The 22,436-nt window shown below is 37.5% G+C and overlaps 2 protein-coding genes across 4 annotated transcripts; both read left to right on the forward strand.

Annotated features, from left to right (window-relative positions):
- Positions 1-4,943: 4,943 nt before the first annotated feature.
- On the forward strand, positions 4,944-6,795 carry LOC144708831 (uncharacterized). Its single transcript, XM_078582274.1, has 4 exons — positions 4,944-5,138; positions 5,266-5,332; positions 5,620-5,709; positions 6,636-6,795. The coding sequence occupies exons 1-4, from the start codon at positions 4,974-4,976 to the stop codon at positions 6,698-6,700; spliced, it is 387 nt and encodes a 128-aa protein (XP_078438400.1). The 5' UTR covers positions 4,944-4,973; the 3' UTR covers positions 6,701-6,795.
- A 2,544-nt stretch (positions 6,796-9,339) lies between these two features.
- LOC144708648 (hyperosmolality-gated Ca2+ permeable channel 1.8-like) lies at positions 9,340-15,779 on the forward strand. 3 transcript variants are annotated; one of them, XM_078582060.1, is made up of 11 exons: positions 9,340-9,664; positions 10,016-10,168; positions 10,817-10,952; positions 11,614-11,715; positions 11,811-11,930; positions 12,037-12,117; positions 12,775-13,115; positions 13,346-13,591; positions 13,672-13,996; positions 14,096-14,329; positions 15,424-15,779. In XM_078582060.1, exons 1-11 carry the CDS (start codon positions 9,366-9,368, stop codon positions 15,661-15,663), a joined length of 2,277 nt encoding a protein of 758 aa, XP_078438186.1. In that variant the 5' UTR covers positions 9,340-9,365; the 3' UTR covers positions 15,664-15,779. The 3 variants fall into 3 exon arrangements, with proteins under 3 accessions (XP_078438186.1, XP_078438187.1, XP_078438188.1); XM_078582062.1 differs by having other exon boundaries at positions 9,523-9,664; positions 10,069-10,168; XM_078582061.1 differs by lacking the exons at positions 11,614-11,715; positions 11,811-11,930.
- The last annotated feature ends 6,657 nt before the right edge of the window (positions 15,780-22,436 follow it).

Consider the following 22,436-nt stretch of genomic DNA (forward strand, 5'->3'; position numbering starts at 1 on the left):
GTTGCATGCAAAGAGGTTGGGAATTTTGGATGTTGGTTGCAGGTGGTGATGGTGGGCAGTAACTTTGTGGAGTCAAAATTTTTTGATATTACTTTTGTAATAGATGGAATTCTTGGTAGGAGTTGAAATCCTTAGAAAGCATAGGATGTAGGCTATCAAAAAATATATAAATTTAGGGTGAAAGTGATGGATATATCATAGAAATGTATTGGTGAATTTCTTGAATGTAAGCTTGTCTTTTTTGTGTTCAACCTTGCTGAGGACCTCTATACTTCACACTTGGTGGTGGGAAAATGAGAAATCAGCTTATAATTCCACATATTTAATATGATTTGAGACACCTAACCTAGCTCAGAAATCTACCCTTTTAAATTTAGTTATATAATATTACTCAAATTAAATGCTTGCAACGTTTTCCACTTATGGATGATTTTACCTAAAATTATTTGATATTAAACGGGAAGAGAAAGAGAGAGTTATGACCAGGTCTTTGCTACATCCACTAACCCCTTAAACATTTCCCTTAAAGAGGAGCATAAATTTGATGTTATGTAAGCCAGAAACAATAATAAAAACATCAATCAATGGCACATATAAACTAAGAAATGATAGATGGGTGATAACTCAGGAAAAGAGTATAAGTCACCATTAATTCTTGGATTAAACAATAAAATTATAATATTTCCTTACTAAGTATAGATTTGAGTAAGGGTCAAACCACAAATAGCCAGAACTCAATTAGAATATATTTTCATATGATTATATATTTATAGTTTTTTTTATAAAAATAAAAATTAACTCTAAGAGAGGCAATAGTTTTCTTTTTTTTAAGGAAATGCAATGAATGAAAACCTAAATAATGTTGAAAATAACTCCAAAGATTAAATTTTTTTCAATCATTTAATATTAAGAGATCAAATAATAACTTCCGAAAATAGTTTACAGTATTTTTTTGTCATAGGGCGCCAGGGTTTCCCAGAGGAGCACCCTGGACTTGACGTGTCTGCGCCAAAAAACGTGTGGCGGATCTTCAGTTTTTCAATTCAGTAAGTACACAATAACTAGAGCTGTAGGACAAATTTTTAAGCACTGTTTAAGTCCTTGGAAAGCCCTTGGTCTTTGCTATCATGTCCTATACTAATCAAGCCAGAAAAATTGGGCAGGAACCACAGAGAATGCATGAACCTCTCATGTCACTCCCTTTCAGGGTAAGGATGCATTCTTCTTCAGTTTTCTCCAAACCTGATGATTTGATTACCTTCTTCACTTAACCTGAAACTCAAACAGAGTGGATGCAAGAAACACTAATGCACTCAAGTCTGCCAAAACATTTTTTGGGACAAAAATTCAGGGGTACATACAATGTGGTAGAAAAGGGATATAAATAATGATCCGAGACTCTCAATGTGAGAAACCTAGAATATGTTGCCAGTATTTCTCAATTTGGCAAGTCAATTTTGTGCCCCCTTTATAGGAAAGAAATGGTAACCACCCACTTGAATTTCTCCTTAAAAATAGGCCTCTCCTTTAACTAGGTGTCACGCGGTCAAACCCTGAGCTAGGACAAACGGTCAAATTTGGCATGTGCTGGCCTCATTGCTTGGAGCAGAACACTAAGCAGCCTTGATCTCTTGCAGCATAAGTCTTTGCAATTGCTTAAGTATGCATAGAAGGGGTAAGAGGAGAGGGTGGGGATGCAGCCCCATCGGGTAATAGAATCATTGCATTGATATCATAAAGATTTTACATCATAGTCATGAGCATTACATGGGGGAAGACGAGGGATGATACCGAAGTAATGAGATGAAGCACATCGCACCTTGGTAGTGTCGATCTTGCGCCTTGATGCGCACAGCTTTACGCGCATGCCCATCGGCCCTACCACTACACGCATGCCCCTGGGCCGAGTGCCTGATAACTTGCAAATTAACATGATTAATTAATGAATTTTATATTATATTTATGTGTTTTAATGACTATATTTCCATGTTATCATATTAAAATAAAGATAGATCATTTAACCTTTCATTTTATTATTAATTCTGGATAGAACCATTGAGGGATTCATATGGATCAACTTAGTGCACGCTATCTCAAAAGTGCACCCAGTGTCTATCCATTATGTATCGACACAAATGGCTACATGATTAACATCCTGATCACATGAGAGGTGATAGAAATATATGTGGGCATGAAGCTGATCACACATTCCACATCTCGTGCATTTTCCATTAGTACGATATATTCCACATGATGCTTACAATGAAGTCCATGAATATATTATTTGACTCATTCATTTGTGATGAGATCATAATATGGAGACTGATAGTCTTAACCATGCGTTCTTAATGTTCATATTCAAAGGATCCTTGAGAAGGACATCGATGTATTTGGATATAATAGCACTATTTAGTCTCACTCCTATCAAGAATATGATCAATCTCCTCGCCATTGCTGTGGAGACAATAAGATAGGGGGTGCTCTTTGACATAAAGTGTTCACTGAATTGATTCATACAAATCCCTCAATTGTATTAGACCAAACTATGAATCATGTTCATTCTCGTTACACTTGTGTAAGTGGTCATTAGACTTGGGACACCAAAGACATCTTGTGGATGAACAGTTTTACTTTGACTACAACCTATGAGTTCCTAACGATAGAATACTAAATATTCGTAGTTTGAGTTCATCAATAATTTTACAAAGACCATTTAGCATTCATGATGGTATTGTCCATCCTTAGTATAAGAGGAGGCAACTCAAGGGACACAATGCGATGAAATCCTTCACCAAGGTGAAAGAATATACGAGAAGTCATCTTCAATGATCTATAAATGCATCAATATTAACTTATATGCCCAATTAGAGTTTTACAGTTGACCATCCCTTAGTTATCCTAGAAGTGCCTAGGAAGACCAAAAATAAGCGATACTTGATGACACACAAGTTCCATGAGTGATTTGATACATGCTCATTTGTATTTTTTAGAGCACAAGGAGTTGTTTTGCAGCCCACAGGCTGGAGACTCAACCTATTGGTTGGGTTAAATTAAGATATCATTATTTAATCTATATGATGACACAGTTAATTTATTTTAAAGGCCGATGAAGGTTAATCTATATGAGTGTGATGCAGGCATTAACTGGATTGATACATGGGCCAAAAGAGTCACATGCAACTACCTTTTACATGTAAGAAGATATACTTAAGGTTTAGAGGTTTTATAACAAAATCCCTTTAGTATAAATAAGGAAGGCCCTGAACAAAATTTACCCATGCTAAACAAAATTCATTCCCTTCTCCTCTTGGCTCCTCTCCTTTCTCGATGCAAGTTGGATGGCATAACAATAATGACAAAGCGTGAACGGAGCTCGTCTAGATAAAGGAGGATATTCGACATACCAAGGATCATGTGGATACTTCTAGAGGCTACACATTTGAGAAAATAAATATGTTTCACATGAGGATCCAAGAAATCACAGATCTGATCCATGTCCAAATGATTTGACCATTAGATTGTCAATGTTGTTTTGACTCCATTTAAAGACTTTCACTGCTTGAATCACACTCATTTCATCATGATTTACATACACATTTGACGTTCTAATTTGATTTAAATTAGAATAATTATTATGGTCGCTCTCTCTTACATATGTATGGAATGTTGATTTTGTCACTCCACTCTAGTAGTTCATGGCACCTGCGGTCCTCTAGGCCTTTATGCAAAGGACATACTCCAATGCCTCCTCCAGATCTGACACCCTACGTGTAACAACCGAAGGCTGTGGCAGCTAGCACAGGGTCTCTCTACCCCACATCAGCACCAATGCTGGTCAGTTTATGCTTCATGCAAAGACATCGACTTCTATGTAAGTCATCACCTAAAACAAGGACATGCATCGCAACCCAAACATTACACACAGGGCATGGGGGACATCACCATATGCCACCTATCCATTACGGCTTGTCCCTTGATACTAGCATCAAAAGGGCCCACCTGTAGACTAACCAGACCATGCAACACAATGGTGGTCGTTCCTGCTCCAACAAAATCAAAGCTACGACTATAGGAGCAAGAGCAGAACAAGCCAATTCATCATTATCTTAATGTTACAAAGTTAATTCATCTTCGTCTAAATTTTACAAAACCAATTAAGAAGAATAATAATAAGAATAAGGTTACAAAGGTTCAGAATGAATTTAATCTTAACCACTAGATGCCTTCTTTCCTTGTCTTTTCTTTCCACTTTTTCCAACTCACTCGCAGTCCAATATAGTGCAAGGACGCGAACAGGACGATTTTTAGTCCCAGAACAAAAAAATGTCCCGTCCGCGAGGTTGGACGAAAATTGGGACAGAAATTCATCACGAGACCTCTGGACGGGATGATTTTTGCCCACTCGGACGAAAAAACCATCCCGTTCGGAGGTCTTGGACAAAATGATCGTCATATCCGCGTCCTTGCACTGATTCCAAATGTCGGATGGGGCGATCGTCGTCCCATCCCATCCATCGTCCCAATCCCAGACGATCCAGAACTACTCACAGATAGACATTGTTGTTCTGTTCTGTTCGTCAGAAACCAACAGAAAATTTGCACAAAAGATCTGCACAGGGCTTTGTTCTTTGTTCTATTCTTTTTTTTAAAAACGAACAAAATCTGCACATTCGCACGTTCGCACGAAACTAGAATAATATTCGCAAAAAGAGAACAAAAGAAGCGCACACGGATCTGTGTGATGTTCTGTTCGAATTCATTTTCGTTCTGTTCGGAAAACCAAACATACCGAACAATTCCCATAAATTGGCACAAAAAGAAATGAACAGAACCTCGTCTACTCACATATAATAAAGAAAAAGAGAGGTTAATTATGGGCTCATTTTCAATTCGAAGAAGCGGCCCATAATGGACAACCATTTGAAAAACATATTAGGGTTCTTTCTGCGAGTGGAGGCAAGTCTACCGAGACGATGGCGAAGTACAATGTTGTGAAGAAAGCGAAGAAGGCGGAGAACCAAGATAAGAAACGCGCACTTCGAGGCCAGTCAGGCACGGGAAGATTGAAGCACAAGCAAGAAAACAACATCCCTGTTTCTGGCAAACGCAAGCGCAAGCTTCTCAAGAAATGGCGCCAGGTTCTCAACCATCCGTCTTTTTGCTGCCATAATTCTCCGTGAATGATCATGATCGCCATGTTTTCAGTGAAGATTTGATTTTTTTTGTCATCAATTTTATGCTTTAATTCTCGTGAACGCCGCGCAGGATCAGAAGGCAGCTATACAGAGCGGTTTGATAGACATGGAGGATGTTGTGATGTCAGTGGCTGAAGGTGCGGTTATTTTTCGTTTAACTATTTCGTATTATGCTATTCTTCTCAATCAATTGAGTTTTTGAATCGACATCATGTTCAGTTATTTCTCGGTTCGTCACAAAATTGGATGCATGAAACTCCAGATCACTTGATTCTTCGTGAACCTTCGCTCTTTGTTATTTGCTCCTAGAGTAGAAAATGGTATTATCTCGTCCATTTCCTGCGATTCCTTGCTGCGTCAGCTCATGATACGCTTGATCTGACGAGTAATTTGTGATTTTTATATGCTTGCTTTTGGTCTTCAGGGACTTCTAAAGGTGTAAGCTCGAAAACTCAATTGAAGTTCCCGCTGAACAAAGGGAGTAAGCTGAAGATTAAAAAACTGAAGAGGAAAGGTAGTTTCTTCATCTTTCACTAGAAATCCCTCTTCCCGGCAGAATTAATTCTTATGACGCATTTTGATTGTGTTATTTTTAGAAATGGCGTTATTTTTACATTCTTAGAAATGGCGTTATTTTTAGATTGATATATAATGCGTGGTTATGAATTTTCAATCCGGTTTGCAGTCTGGTGTGATCCATGATTCTCTTTTTCCTAGTCTTCTCTCTGATTCTGTAAACTATTCATTTGAGCTTTTATCTCTTTCCTCTCTCTTTCTTCTCTAATCTTTATACTCTGTTTGACCTTTTGATGGATACAAAACTCTTTTTTTATCTAACAAATATCTGTAGTCTTTATCTTTAAGTTCTACTCGATATCAAAATTTCATGATCAATTATCCGAATTTGATCATCGTAGACGATTTACCCTGGGCTTTTCTACCCTTCAAATCTATGAACTCGATTATACATTTTGATGGATTAAAACCTCCTTTTTTGTCTAATAAATCTATGATGGTTCTCTGGACAGCATCTTACATTTGAGTTCTACTTGATTCTTTATTCCTTCATTTTTAAGTTCGACTTGATATCAAAAATAGGATGATCATTTATTTTAAGGGCATGTGTTGGAATTTGGTTCTCATCTGTGGCTCCTCACGCAGTCGATATCTCTCTTTAACTATTACACCTTTTGATGAATAAAAACCACCTTTTTATTCCCGCGAATGACTGATGGTTCTCTTGGAGCGTTACATTTGAGCTTTATTTGATTTCAAATTTGATTAACTTCTGATAACGTCTATCAAAATGTCCAATAAATAGATAGTGAAGGATCTCGATGGTTCCCTGTGCTAAATCCTTCATTTGCTCTTTTTACTATTTTCTACATTTATTTCACTGATCAGAAAGTCTTGATGGCTGATTAACTCTCGCTCCCATAGGTAAGGGTAAGAAAGGAAAAGAGAAAGCTGCCAAGCAAACATCCAGCGAAGCCATGCAAGAATGAGATCTAAGTTCTCTTTAATTTCCAAGGTGCTAGTGATGGAATTCTAACATCAGTCTGGGTATTTCTGTAAATTATTTCACCCGCATTTCCCTGTTGCTTGGTCTCGTCTGCCTCCATTAAAATGATATTTTTGCAAAAGAACGTCCAAAAAAAATCAGGGCCATGCCACTGCCCGTAAATTATGAAGGTTTAGTCACAAATAGGGAACGGCACGTCCGGGATGTGACGGGACGGACGACGATCCGTGACGAACGGTGACGTGACAAAATATTCGTTATGTCACCGTCACGCCACGCGTCCAAGTATTTTCAAAAAAATCCGTCACGTACCCGTCATGCGTCCATGCATCCTCGCTCCGTCACATCACTGTCACGGTGACGGCGTCACCGTCACCGGTGATGGAAATAATAAACATAGTCGAAGCATAATATTACTTATTTTACTATGTTATTATTTATAATATTTATTTTTTTATGTTAATCTGTCACGGCTGTCATCCGTGACGGGTCTATCGTCACGTCACGGGTCCGGGGTATCACGTCACCGTCACATACAGCCCATCACGCATCACCCTCACCATCACGGTCCATGCATTCCGTCACCGCCACCGTCACGTCATCCATCACGCGTCCGCCACGGTGACGTGTGACGCGACGGATGACGTTTGCTGATCCCTAGTCACAATGTGCGTAGTGATGTACAAATGAACCTGTAATAATCAAAAAGTTTCCAGTGATTAGATCATTGATGGTCTTTTCCTCCATTTTTTTTCCAATTTTTGTTATTGTGTGTTCTCTTCATCAGCCTGGTCTGATTTTGCCGCAATCTGCAATCATCGTCTACCCCGTATGATTGGATGAAGACATTTCTGTCATTAATCATCAGTCATTATCAGGTATGTTAGACATGATACAGAAAAATGATCGATGGAAAATGAGTGACAGGTTAAAGTGATGAGCAAAGAGTTCTGGATAATGACATCGAAAGTTGTTTTGTTTCACTTATGTTGATTAGCGAAAATTTCTTATTTGATATCCATCTGTTATCGAATAATGTTAACGAATAACGGATTTTTTCGTAAGTTATCCGTTGTATCCGATATCCGTTATTTAGAATAATATTGATGTCCATTTCTTACTTAATGGATCTCTGATATCAAATATTGATTATTATGGAATACTAGTAATTGCATTTCGAATTAGAGTATGTCTCTCTCTCAAAAGAGAGAAAGAGAGCCCCAGAACGAGTGACAGGCAGAGACAGACAAACGAGGGGGAGAGGGAAAGTGAAAGAGAGAGAGAGAGAGAGCCAGAGAGAGAGAGAGGGGAAGTGGGGAAGGAGAGCCAGAGAGAGAGTGGGGAAGGCGAGCGAGAGAGAGAGAGAGAGAGAGAGTGGGGAAGTGGGGAAGGAGAGCCAGAGAGAGAGTGGGGAAGGCGAGCTAGAGAGAGAGAGAGAGAGGGGGGAAGGGGGGAAGGAGAGCCAGAGAGAGAAAGAGAGAGAGAGAGAGAGAGGGTGGGGACGTGGGGAAGGAGAGCCAGAGAGAGAGAGAGAGGGTGGGGAAGTGGGGAAGGAGAGCCAGAGAGAGAGAGAGAGAGAGGGTGGGGAAGTGGGGAAGGAGAGCCAGAGAGAGAGGCAAAGAGAACATGAGAACAAGTGGGGGGGGAGAGAGAGGGAGGGGGAATGGGGGAGAATGAGAGAGGGAGGGGGATTGAAAGAGTGACCGAGAGAGCGATGGCGAGAGAGGGACAGAGAGAGTCGGAGAGAGGGAGGGGGAGTGAAAGAGTGACCGAGAGAGCGATGGCGAGAGAGGGACAGAGAGAGTCGGAGAGAGGGAGGGGATACTGAGCGAGAGAGAGAGAGAGAGAGGTTAAAGGATATCGGATATCGAAAACTTTATCATTTCGTAATTAATATTGTTATCCAGCTTAAGAATATCGGTATCCGATATTGTTATCTGCTTAACGATGTCCATTATCGTTATCCATTTTGTACGTTGAAACAGTCATCCATTATCATTATGGATCACATTTTAGGAATTTTTCATCTTGTGACATTCTCAAAGTGGTATTCAGAGTCACAATAATAACTCCAAAGGTTATGATGAGTCAGATTCAAGTATGAAGTCAGTAAGGTTTTGTGTTTTAACATGCAACGTTACAACCAATTGAATCTGTTATCTCCAACTGTATGTAGATAATGTGTCAAACTAATAATAGAGCGAATGGGCTCTCCTTCACTATAGTGGCTTACGGATTTCGTCAGAATTCAGAAGCCCTATGTTAAACTATTCTATGGTAATACATTTGGTCCCACAAGCGAATATAATTTTCATTTTAAGAATGTATGCAACTATTCAATTAGGCAACTACGATCGATCAATGATCGGATCGGACAGGATCGCCGTCGATCGTCGGTGAGAGCTATCCAACGACCGAAAGGTCGATCGTGGGCCGATCCGATCAGCGAAAAAAAATATATGCACAGCAGAAAATTAGAAATTTTCTCGGTGGGGCCCACCAATCGATCGGGCCGAACCAAAGCGTCGTCGATCCGACCGATCAGGTCGAATCGAAATTCGACACGTGGACGCTGAATATACTCTGCCACCAGCAGAGCCTTTTTTGTTCTTGTCAAATTCAGTCTCGAGGAGCGAGCAGATCCGTCAATGGCGACGGTGGGAGACATCGCGGTATCCGCGTTTGTGAATCTACTGCTTGTTTTCATCTTCATCGCGGGGTTTGCGTTCTTGAGGATCCAGCCGGTGAATAGATTCATTTACTTTCCGAAATTGTATCTTTCGGGGCGACGGAGGAATCAAGGATCGAATTACGTTAGTCTTAACGTCTGGTCATGGATGCGCGCGTTCCTGGATTGGATTCCTGAGGCGCTGCGGCACAGCCAGACTTCTCTGATTCGTGAGGCTGGTCTCGACTCCGCCGTGTTTCTTCGGGTCTACATTCTCGGGTGAGGATTAGAATTTTATTCATTTAACTTAGTTTTAGCAGTTTGTTCTTGATTAGTTTCTGTTTATGTCTGGCGTTGACGATCTGTAATGTTTTCTCTCTTTTTGTGTCATTTTTCTAAGTTCAGAAATATAACCGTTTGAATATCGTGGCGGAGTAGAAAGAATAGATTTTTTCTACTGTCCGACAGGATTTTATATCGTTCTTTTAACATAAACTTAAAATTTGGTAATTGATATCTTGTTTGAATCGGTGTCGTCCATCCTATCCGAAACGATGTAACAGTTACGCGATCGATTGGAGATCATTTCTTGTATGATTTCTGCCACTAAAATCAATTTGTTTTCAACAGATTGAAGATCTTCGTGCCCATAACACTTGTAGCGCTCTTGTTTCTTGTTCCAGTCAACGCGTCTGGTGGGACGTTATTTAATATGACAAGGAAGATCGTTTCAAGTGATATTGATAAACTTTCTATCTCGAATGTCGGTGAGGCATCTCAACGGTTAGTACCAAAATTAATTTTGACTTCGAAAGTGTACGTACTCTCTGGAATTTTAAACTGTGTATTTGAAGTTTCCAATGACATCTTTGCAAATAAAGCGTACACGATGCCAATGTGAATGTAGTAAGATGTCAATGAAGCTTGTTCTGATGCAGAAAATCGCAATACGTGAGGAGTTTTCGGCCAATATTTAACTTTCATGAGTTGTTTAAAGTGTTCGACAATTTTCTTTTATTTGGCATTCTACTGCTATATATAGTGTATTAAAGTTTCAGATGATATCTTTGCAAACCAAAGAAATCTACACCCGATTTATTCTCGGTGTCATTGTAGCTTTCTTGAGGAACTTTCGGCCAATGGATAATTTATTGCATCATCACTGTGGTTTAAATGAAATATTCTAGCTCATTTTATCTGTTACTATATTCAAAACATACCGAGGTCCTGGTCACCGAATCATCAGGTGATCGCCCATTTTGTTCTTTTAAATACTCAGGTTGTGGTCCTTTTAGATAAATATTTTCTTCATTTCAGTATTCGGTACAAGATACTGGGCAATTCTTGCACTCTTATTCTCCTGGCTGAAGATCGTTGATGTTTCTCTTTTTAAGCTACAGTCTTTCTAAGAGTATATGGTTCTGATTTCAGGCTGTGGGTTCATATATTCATGATTTACATTTTCACAATCTGGGCTTGCTATGTATTATACACAGAATACGGAAATATAACGTTCATGAGATTACATTTCTTAGCCTCGCAATGCAGAAGCGTTGACCAGTTTACGGTACACGTTATTTGAAGTTGGAAACCGTTGATTATTTTTTCTTTTCTAAGAATATGTTGATGGCACTGATCTACTGAATTATCTTTTCCCGTTTGATTATGTATCAGCTTTGTTCTACTATTCACTTAACTAGTCCTTTGGCTAAAATATGTGATGTTGTACTCGTATTGTCTTTCATTTTCATTCAAAAAAAAAATGTTTTTCTTTTCCCTTTATCTTTTAGAACCCCGTTTTCTTTAAACTCGCTACTGAGCTACGTCGATGGTGTAATGAAGCACATCTGACAGTGTCTCATTTAAATCCTATAAATTTGCGGTTATTACTCCTGGAAAGAGTGGCATAAACTGATTTACGTTAAAAGGTAAAAGATTGAAATGCTTCGACGCTTCTGAATATCTCTCAATTCCTTGCACTGTTAACTTTTTTAGTATTGAGGTAAATTTTGTTGTTAAGCTTCAGCTATTTTCATTTTATTTTACGTATGAGTTTCAACAATGGAGATGGAAGGAGTACGCTTATGTCAATATAATTTGATTACAATTTAGAAATTTAACCCTTTAGTAACTGGATATTTGAATCTTTTGTAACTCTTTAATATATTTGTATGCCACTGTGACATTTTATTTTGAGGTTCTGTGACTTATTTTGTTATTTTCTTTAGGTCATAGTCAGGAATGTGACACCCCTTGATAGACATTCTATATCCGAGAGTGTGGACATTTTCTTCAAAAGAAACCACCCTGAACATTATCTCGGGCACCAGGTGCCTATAATTACGTGATACTCTGTCTACTTATTGTTGTTTTGTAAATATTTAAATTTTAATACTAACCATCCCCGTACTAATCTTTAATTTAGGTGGTATACAATGCGAACCAATTTTCTAATCTGGTAAAGAAAAAAGAAAACCTTCAGAATTTACTAGACTATTATCAACACAAATTTGACAGGAATCCAAGTAAAAAGCCGATGAAAAAGGTGAGGATGTTCACCAGATGCTGAAAAATTATTTTTTTATTCTATATTTGATGGAAAAATGTGATATATCTAATTACGCCATTCTCATTCAAGTTTCCTGTTTCAGATAGGCTTTCTGGGCCTTGGAGGGGAAAAGGTGGATACAATTGCTTATTACAAGGAAAAGATAAATGATATGGGAAGCAAGGTACAGTGAGCATATTCTGGGATGGAATTAATGAGCGCTATTGCAAACTTTTTTGCATTGAAACAATGAAAAGGGCTAACAATATTGACAAATTCTGCAAAGGCTTTTCAGGTCTACCTGTAAGTCTCAGTCTGGTTACTCTGGATGTCAAACTTGAATCAACTTTATAAACCTTAGTCTTCTGCCAGTTGTGTTCCTCTCCTCAATGATGATGATACGAAGATATTGACGAGTTCACATCGTCCTTATGACTTATGCATGCCAGGACGACAAAGTCATCATTGTCATTTAGTGGCGGACAATGACGACCATGGACAGGCAAATCCTGCCCTCTGATGCTGCGAGCTTATCATCCTTGTTCAAGATGATTACTTGTAAATAGACATTGTTCTCATCATTCATCTGAGCTTGGATGATGATGATGATATCAATAATGATGATGACGAATCATCATCTTCACTTGCGTGCAACTGTATGACGATGATGGAATTATCATCGTCACATTTGAAGGGTATAACGAGTAATCAGTTGGTAGGTCGCCTCTCCATATTTTTTCAGAAATTCTTTCCACAAAATTATGTGAAATCCATGTTCCTCAAAATAATGATTGTCATTGGAGCGGTATCTTACATTAACGTGAAATAATCTTTATTTTAGATATCTTATGAACGCCAGAAGATTTTCAAAGATCCCAATGCAGTTCTCCCAGTCGCATTTGTCATATTCGATTCTAGATGGGCAGCAGCTGTTTGTGCACAAACTCAACAAAGAAAGAATTCTACTCAGTGGTTGACCAGTTGGGCTCCAGAGCCACGTGACATCTATTGGAAGAATTTAGCAATACCATTTCTTTCTCTCAGCATACGGAGGCTTGTTGTTTCATTGATAGTCTTTGCCCTGGTTTTCTTTTACATGATACCCATTGCTTTTGTTCAATCTCTCGCAAATCTTGAAGGTTTGGAGAAGGTCGCCCCCTTTCTTCGACCAGTGGTTGAACTGTAAGTCATCACTTCTTCTCCTTATTATGAACAACATGGAGGCATGGAGCACAAATATTTTTTATTTTGAAGACTGTTTTTGAATTATTCATTTTTTTTTGTTTAATGCCATGCAAAGATGGATAGAAAATGGTTTTCTTGGGAAATTGGTTGTTAAAATTTACAGATTAAAATTGGAATCAATTCTCAAATACTTGTTCGAGTGATATATTTTCTCGTGATATTTTCAGGGAGTTAATTAAATCATTCATCCAAGGGTACCTTCCCGGGCTAACGTTGAAGATATTCTTGTATTTCCTTCCCGACATCTTGTTATGTTTGTCAAAAATAGAAGGCCACATTTCTTTGTCCTCACTCGAAAGGAAGACTGCATCGAAGTATTACTATTTCATGCTTGTAAATGTTTTCCTAGGGAGCATAGTCACAGGGACAGCATTCGAGCAGCTCTACACGTTTCTCCATCAATCACCCGCCCAGTAAATAAATTTAACTTCATTAAAATAATATCAATCAGCAATATAACCAGATAATAAGTTATCTCACGTTTTTGCCCCAGGATTCCAAGAACAATTGGATTGGGTATTCCAATGAAGGCAACGTTCTTCATAACGTTCATTATGGCCGATGGGTGGACAGCCATTGCATTTGAAATTCTACGTCTTAAACCTCTTGTTATTTTTCATCTCAAGAACATGTTTATCATCAAGACAGAGAGAGATAGAGAGAGAGCCGTTGACCCTGGTGGCTTTGACCTTCGAGAAACACTTCCCACCATAGAGCTATACTTTCTTCTGGGTCTTGTCTATGGGGTGGTCTCTCCTATTCTTCTTCCTTTTGTCGTTGTGTTCTTCGGATTTGCCTTTGTTGTATATCGCCATCAGGTTGGTCGTGTTGTCTGCGTTTCCATGATAATATAATAAAATGAAGCTTAATTTAATCTTAAATATATATTTAATTGAAATCATTTCTTATAAATGCAGATTAGTAATGTCTACAATCAGGAGTATGAAAGTGCTGGGGCATTCTGGCCCCACATTCATAGCCGCATCATTGGTAGCTTGTTGATTTCTCATTTGCTCTTGCTGGGCCTGCTTAGTGTTAAAAAGGCAGCTTATTCTACACCTCTCCTTATAATTCTGTCTGGTCTAACGCTGTTCTTTCACAAGTTTTGCAAGAACCGGTTTGAACCTGCATTCAGAAGGTATCCTTTAGAGGTTAGTTCCACTCACCTCTATCTATTTCGCTTTCCCTTTTGGTGCCAACATCCTTATTAAAAATAGGGCTTGCAAGTTCATATCTCTCAATCAAGTTACTGCTCCCTCCCTTAATCTTTCATTATATGTCTTGCCCTTCAGCAAATCGGTTCTGCAGACTCATGCACCAATACTCTTATCAGACAGAGCTTAGATGTACGCATATACCTAAGGCTTTTCTTCTCCCTTTAAAATTGCTTTTACGAGCAATGTGATCTGGTAAACTCATCTAAATCCCCTCGTCACTGTCACTTGGTCTCTTTGTGATACTAATACCTTTTGAACTAATCTGTTTTCTTTCCGAAAATATATCTACAGCATCTGACTCTCTCTGTACCAATACCTTTGGAAAAAATGGGCCTTTAATTCATACATACATCTCTATATTTCTCTCACTCTCCATTGGTAATGTCCTTCATCTGCTAGTTCCTTCACATCCCTTGGGCATTGTGCTTCTCTCTCTCTCATTCTGCCTCCCTTCCTATCTTTCTGCTTCTGTTTGCCAGGCAGCCGACTGGGCCTTGCATGCACTCTCAGATAATAAAGAACTGATTATACCAAAGGATCCATATCTTCTTTTTCTGAATGTAAAAAATGTACTTCATAAAAGTGTGTATTTTCAAGATGAGGAAAAAAATTTACAACAGGTACCCTACAGAAGAAAAAAAATCAATAAATTTCCTTTAAAAGCTTTCACTTTCCCTTTTTATCATTATGCTTTCATAAATCTGTACTTTCCTCCGCTATGCCATTTTTCTGTCATATCTCCTCCATTTTATCTCATTAAAGTATGAATCATAAGAATATGTTAATGATTCATAAGCATCACCTCTTTATTCTCTTATGGGTCCTGCCAATACATATGTTTCGACAGGTACTTTAAGTTAATATTCTTAATCTGTTATTTCAATTTTTGGCAACTCATTGAAATTTTCTTGAGATATAATCTATGTATTAAAATTTTCACAACTTTTCAATGGATATAACCCTTTTGGTAAAAGTAATATCTCATCTATTTGGTAAATTTGACTGGATAGAGGTTTCTTGTTCTTCAGGAAGCGATGGAGAAAGATTCCGTGGAGAAGGCTGCTGAGCCAGATCTCAATCTCAGGGCCTACTTGGCCGACGCCTACCTGCATCCCATCTTTCAGTCTTTTGAGCAGGAGGAAGCTGCTGAGGTGAAAGTAGACAAGCAAGTCTCACTTCAATCTATATCTCTTGACACATCGCCATCAACAAGCCCAGTAAATTCTCCCTCCCCCGGGTACGCTTACCACTTCGAAATAGAGCCTTGAAAGATAAAACAAATATTCCATCTGTTTATAATAGATTTGTAAGTATAATAGTTGTGGAATATAATTGTATTCATGTAAGAAGCTTATATATGTGCTATTACCTGAAAGTTAATGCAGATTAAGGGCTTATAATTAGGGATAGGATAAAAAAATCATTGACTTTCAAATAACTTATCTGTGATCTAGTTTGATCAGGCATGGCTTAAAATTCCAATGATGACATGAGCCATACCATCTATAATTGCAACAGTAAAAATAAATACCTTAATACTATTTTTAAATTATCAGCACCAATTTCTTCTTCGCAATAAATACATTTTGCATATTTTTCTATAAAGGAATATTTCATAAAACAACCTGTGTACACAGTGACATCTTAATGCTATCATGTTTGTCTAATGTGAATGTTTATGAGCTAAACCCCCTCATATACAATATAGTGTGCATGATTTCCCCTCATGTTTTCTTTAAAGAGTGCTAAGTTTTACTTAAATGGTTGTCCACCTACACTGACGGAAGGGATGCTAAATTTGAGTATGAAAAAATTAATAAGAAATGTCCTATCTCCATTTTTTATTAACTTTTTGAAAATACTCAACCGTTAATAATATTAACTTATGTTGATGATGTTATGAGAAAAATCAGGTTCATCGAATAGCCTGAATGGCTAGTGAGCCTTGAACAACATCGAATAGCCTGATTTAGGTTCGGATGAAATTATTCTGGTTGTGAAACAACAAATGCTTTCCACCTGAAGTAAATTATTCTAACATTTCTGGGGTTTTTCCTTATTGTTAATGGAACTTTGCCATTCTGAATAATGACACTCAAGTTAGAACAGTTTTCCCATGTTCCTATGTATCAATAATAAACCCCAAATATATATAATAAACAATGACATAATTACACCGCCAAACCCACTGATTAAACCCCAAATATATATAACAATGGTGAGTTTCGGGTTGATTCATAGAGAGCTTGTGATCTGATGATTATACTAACATTTTTTATCGTAACTATATTATAATAACATTTTTCTAAAATTAATGAAAAAACTGGGATTTAAAAAGAAAGAAAAGTAGGTTCAAAATCAATTATTTGAAGGGAATAAAGTAGAGAAACATGTAATGACTTTCAAGTTCCATTTAATATTTTTATCAAATAAACAAAATGTAATTTAATGCAACAAATGTGACCATTATTGAAAGTAAATAGGCATAGTATCCTGGTTTACGACTGAGAGGATCCAATAAGTGCCTTTCAACAAAAATATTGGACCCTTTGGTTCAATCTGTGTTTACCTTTCAACAAATGATCAAACTAAAATTTCTAGATGCACCTAAAATTATTCTTTGTTTAGCTTCTGAGGGTATCATTAATGGGTTCTAGAGGCCTAAATCTGGATGAAAAATTCAAAACGATTTGCAGCAGAAGACTTAAACGGAGTCGTAACTATTAAAGCAATGACTAGATGAAAAATGGACGCATGCAGTCATCATGTTGTACAGGGACCGTTGCCACCTGTCCTCGAGACTCGTACCGACACAGCAACTGCCATATCAAACCAAGAGCCGTTGTTGCCTCTCCTCGAAAGTTGCATCAATGAATGAAGTTGTCGTACCATACAGGAATCATCGCCTCCTCTCCTCGAGACCCGTATCGAGACCTAACGCCACCATACCGTACGAGAGCCGTCGCCGCCTCTCCTCGAGACACTCCTCAATGCCTGCCGCCTCCCAACACGTCAAGTCATACGTGACATCATGTTGACCGTCATGATGAAGCTCAGGCTGTGGCATGTCTTCATAAACATCAAGATCCATCATGCTACTCCTTATCCCCTTTATGAGGATGGACAGACGCGAGCTTGTTGGGTTTTATGGGACTTTCTTCTCCTATCCCAATTTCTTCAAATTCTTCTTCTCTCCTCTCTATCGACTCTTCCTTTTTCTAATAGTAACAACATCAATAAAAATCACTAAACGAATAACCTATGTATGGATCACATCCGTGATTTCTTGGATCCCGGAGCAAGACGAGTCGAGCTGCTCAAGTATGCAGCCTCTAGACATATCCACAGAATCCTTGGCACATCAAATCTCCTCCTTGACCCTTGCAAACTCCCTTCACCCTCTGTCATCGTCGTTACACCGTCCAGATCGCATCGAGAGTGGAGAAGAGGTGTGGAGAGAAGAGAGAAGAAGGGGAAGGCCCCTGAAAAATTCTAGCCTAGGTGAATTTTGTTCAGGGTCTTCCTCTATTTATACTAAGTGGGTATTTTTTATAAAAATCCCAAAACTTAAGTATGTCTTTTGACGTCCAAAGACCATTTGCGTGTGACCCATTAGGCCATGTATCAGTCTAGTTAACGACTCCATTGACCCATTAGCCTTTATTGGTCTTCCAAATTAAATTATATCATCATATAGATTAAATAAAGTCAGAAAAATTTAACCCAATCCACAGGTTGAGTCACCAACACGTGGGGGGCCAGGCTACACCTCGTGCTATAAAAGATACAAAGGAGTGTGTATCGACTCACTCATGGAACATGTTCATCATGAGTTACCATGTATGTATAGTCTCTCCTCTACTTGACGCTCCTAGGATGACTTAGGGCATGGTCAACTGTCAAACCCTGATCAGTCATCCGAGTTAATACTAATGTGTTCGAAAATCATGAAAAGAGTCTTTTCCGATATTTCACTGCCTTGGCCATGGACTTTATTGCATCATCTTCCTTGAGCTGTAACCTCTTATACCAAGGATGGACGATCCCATCTTGACCACTCAATCATCTTCATGAACTTCTTAATGTACCCAAACTAAGACTATTTAGAATCCCATGATTAGAGACTTGTAGGTCATAGTCAAAGTACAATTTTTCGTCCACATGACGTATTTGGTGTTTCATGTCAAAGGACTACTTACACAACCATGACATGAATCAACCTGATTGATAGTTCGGTATCATACCATTCAGGGATTTGTATGGATCTATTTAGTGAACTCTTTCCACTAAAGATCACCCACTATCTATCCTTAGGGTCTCCACACTAATGGCTATAGGAATGGCCATACTCATCATATGAGTGAGGCTAGATAGTGTTGTTCTATCCAGATACTTCGATCTCCTTCTCTAATTGGAATATTTAGAAAACATGCTTAAAGAGTAGTGATCTCTATATTATGATCTCATCATAATTCACTAAGTCCGATCATGTATTCATGGACTTCGTTTTAAGCATCACACCTGTAGTATAATGAATATGTTCTATTAATGAACCTGGAACGAGATATGGAATGTGTGATTGGATTTCTGACCACATATATTTCCATCAATAATGTTATCATAGTGGATAAGTTCATAGGTTCTAACAGATTATGATAGTTTGCAAGCCTTGATCACATCCTTGTCCATCAACCGCTACCCCATACCTAATGGAATTGCATTGCCTCTAAGATAATTGCACATTCCACATCATACTCAGAATTCATTTATTAACTCATATGTGATGCTCATAATGAAGTCTAAGGATATTCACAATCATGAGTGAACTATGACAATATCATACTACAGTGATCACTTATCTAAATATTTCTATTAATGGAATACTCAAGAAGGACATCAAAATATCGTTGTAGAATAGCTTACGTAGTCTTGTTAATATTATGAGAAGGGTTGGTCCAGTAACCATTTTTGTGGAGTCAATAAAGAGAGAGAATGGATGGTTGTTAAGGCTGAGGGAGAGAGTTCACTAAATTTTTCTATATGACTCTATAGATGGTTCTATATATCAATTAGGTTGATTCAAGTCACAGTTATGTAAGTTGTCCTTAGACCTGAAAAACCAAGTGAATTTTGTGACAGCACAGTTTTTTTACTATGACCTAAAATTCCCTTAATCAAGAGATTCCAAACAGTCTTAGATGATGTGGAGCAACAAATCCACGAAACTGTCATCAAATGTATATATCACACAAAAACTTGCGTAACCTGTGTAAATATTTTTTGTGTAACAGTGTATCTCAAATGTTTGCAACAAATCCACAAACCAGAACATTTCCAAAAGTGGAAAAAAAAAATCAGGGCTGAATTTTTTTATGTCAGGATATTATACTTGTCAAGTGGCATTTTGATAAAGGTGAAGAAAGAGAAAGCTGCGGCCACCGTGTGGAAGAAATTGGAGCATCTGTACATGGAAAATACCCTTACATGTAAGTATCATTTTAAGCAAAATTATTTCACGCTACAGATGCTTTAGGGGACCATAATGAAATCTCATCTTTATATATTAAATTCTACTATCATGAATTTGGAAAATTTTGATGTAAAATTATAAATGATGATCAAGATTTATAGTTGTTTTGACCTCAAGCACATTCCTTTAAATATTTTATGTAGACCTTGAATTAGGAGAGGGAGTATATCAATGTGTTATTTAACTCAGCTATTTTGTATGAGAAGTGCAACAATATGAAGTTTTTCTTTACTAGCGATTGTCGGAGAAAGAAGGCTTATATGATGATGAAAAAAAATTAAATACGGCATATTTAAGGGATTATAGGTTATAATGTATAGATAGAAACAATGCCATAATATTGTGATAATAAAGGACACAATCAATCAGACAGGTGATTTTTTAAGGCTCCAGAGGAAGCTAACATGTTATGAAAATCACTCCATGAAGGTAGATGACATGATAGAGGCAAATGTCATTGATGAAGATATTATATATTATAGCATATATGTTAACACCGTCAGATTCAGATATGGTTGAATATTGGATAAAGCTTGTACACATTGTATGAACCTAATAGAGAATTCATGTCAAGTTTGAGGACATTGATGTGGACTTTCTTTTAATTGGAAGTGATGATCCATGTTATATTGTTGACCATGAAAAATTCAAAATCAAAACATCTGATGGAACCATAAGATATGCATTTGGGTTGAAGAAGGGTATTATCTCATTCAGTATGCTTGATAGCAAGGGCTACCATATTTATACTAAAGGTGGAAGTTTCAAGGTCCTGACAGGTAATCTTGCTCTTTTTAAGGGAAAGTTGAATTAATATGTTTATTTTGTATTGTTTGCAACTATTTTCAGGGAAGCTGCTACTGCATCATCATCAGTTCCCTGAGAGAACATCACATGCCTGTAGTATGTGACTAGGCTTATGAATCAAAGGAGACTTGCAATTTTGGGTAATAGAGGCTTGGACATAATGGAAAAAATATTTCAAGTTTAAGTTTGGTGCACTAAATATTAGCAAAATTAATACATACTTAGCTTGAACATTGCAGCTCGTACGACTCACAACACTCTTGACTACATTCATTCAATTGTATGAGGCCCCTCTCAAGTACCTTACAGGAGTGGTAAAAAAAAAAAATCTGTTATTTATTGATGATTATTCTTGAAGCATAAGGATAGTAATGTTGAAGCAAAAGAGTGGCATCTTCCCACGCTTCAAGCATTGGGGGTCAGTCTTTGAGAATAAAATATGTGAGATAATCAAGAGGTTACTGATAATCATTACTAATATCCTAATTATTATATTAGTATTACATATTATTGATTTTTATTATTTATAATGATCATATATGCATGTTATCAGGAAATAAAACAATTTATTATAGTATTTTACTTAGATTCTGAATTTTCTTAATTTGTGATATTGTAAATGAATTTTCTAACATCAAATTCATCAAATAAATAAATAAATTTTATTATTCACAATATATAAATGGATTTATATAATATTTTGTGGGTTTAAATACAATATAATCTCATCATCCAATCGTCATAAAATAGGTCTTCAGAATCTAGGGATGATTTTTGATTTCCAAGACATACACCTGTAGAGATGTATCAATGGCCAATGGGTTTTTTAGAATGAATTTCCTAGTTTGTGCCTAGAATTATTTCTCTTGTTGGGATAAAATCATGATATTGAATCATGGTGTAGGTTTCATGGATTTCCCTTAAGCCACCAATGCCCTCACCGTATACAGCAACCATAAATAGGACTTCAGATTCAAGTGAAGATCACTTCTCCAACTGGTAGAAATGGAAACTAAACAATGAATGGGACAGATAGGTACTAAGGAATAAATGTCATATTTTCTTAGCAGAGCTATTTATTTTGATGTATTACAACGCATGTATCAGGGATAACCCTTGACACAATGACTTTATCACCAATGGAGGCAATGGGAAATAGGTCTCAAAATCTAGTGTTGATCTCGCTACTTTCGAGATAGGCAGAAACGAAGATAGAACAATGCAAGAGAGTAATGGGTATTAAAAACTAATGTCCTCATTTATTTCTTCAACAGTTGGTTTTGTTGAGATAAACTCTTGATGCTAAATTACAAGCATATGGCAAGAAATGCTAAGGTAGCAATGGTGCTAAGGTATCGGTTGTTTTTTACTCTTTGCATTAAAAAAGAGAGCAATGGTGCTAAGGTAGCAATCATGGTAAACTCATGATGCGAAGGTAGCAATGGTGGTGCCAACAGTGACAATCAGGACTATGAGTTTGAATTTAGTGTTTATTGCTCTCTTTCCTTCACAAGTACAAATGGAAATAGAATAATTCATAAAAAAGAATGTCCTAGTTTGTTCCTAGAGTTGTTCTTATTGTTGAAATAAACTCATGATGTTGAATTAAAGTGTAGGGGGAATATCTCCCTCTGGGATAGCGCTCACATTGCCAATTAGGGCAACCAAAAATTGGTCCCCAAAATTTAGTGGCAATCTCTCTCC

The sequence above is a fragment of the Wolffia australiana genome, chromosome 10 (genome assembly GCF_029677425.1).
Source record: "Wolffia australiana isolate 7733 chromosome 10, ASM2967742v1".
NCBI classification, from domain to species: domain Eukaryota; kingdom Viridiplantae; phylum Streptophyta; class Magnoliopsida; order Alismatales; family Araceae; genus Wolffia; species Wolffia australiana.

Excerpts from the sequence above, each read along its gene's own strand:
- LOC144708648 (XM_078582060.1), top strand. The coding sequence starts at position 9,366 with ATGGCGACGGTGGGAGACATCGCGGTATCCGCGTTTGTGAATCTACTG. Across the intron at positions 9,665-10,015 it reads CTTCGGGTCTACATTCTCGG|ATTGAAGATCTTCGTGCCCA; the intron begins GTGAGGATTAGA and ends TGTTTTCAACAG. Across the intron at positions 11,931-12,036 it reads GTAAAAAGCCGATGAAAAAG|ATAGGCTTTCTGGGCCTTGG; the intron begins GTGAGGATGTTC and ends TTCCTGTTTCAG.
- LOC144708831 (XM_078582274.1), top strand. The coding sequence starts at position 4,974 with ATGGCGAAGTACAATGTTGTGAAGAAAGCGAAGAAGGCGGAGAACCAA. Across the intron at positions 5,139-5,265 it reads TTCTCAAGAAATGGCGCCAG|GATCAGAAGGCAGCTATACA; the intron begins GTTCTCAACCAT and ends AACGCCGCGCAG. Across the intron at positions 5,333-5,619 it reads TGTGATGTCAGTGGCTGAAG|GGACTTCTAAAGGTGTAAGC; the intron begins GTGCGGTTATTT and ends TTTGGTCTTCAG.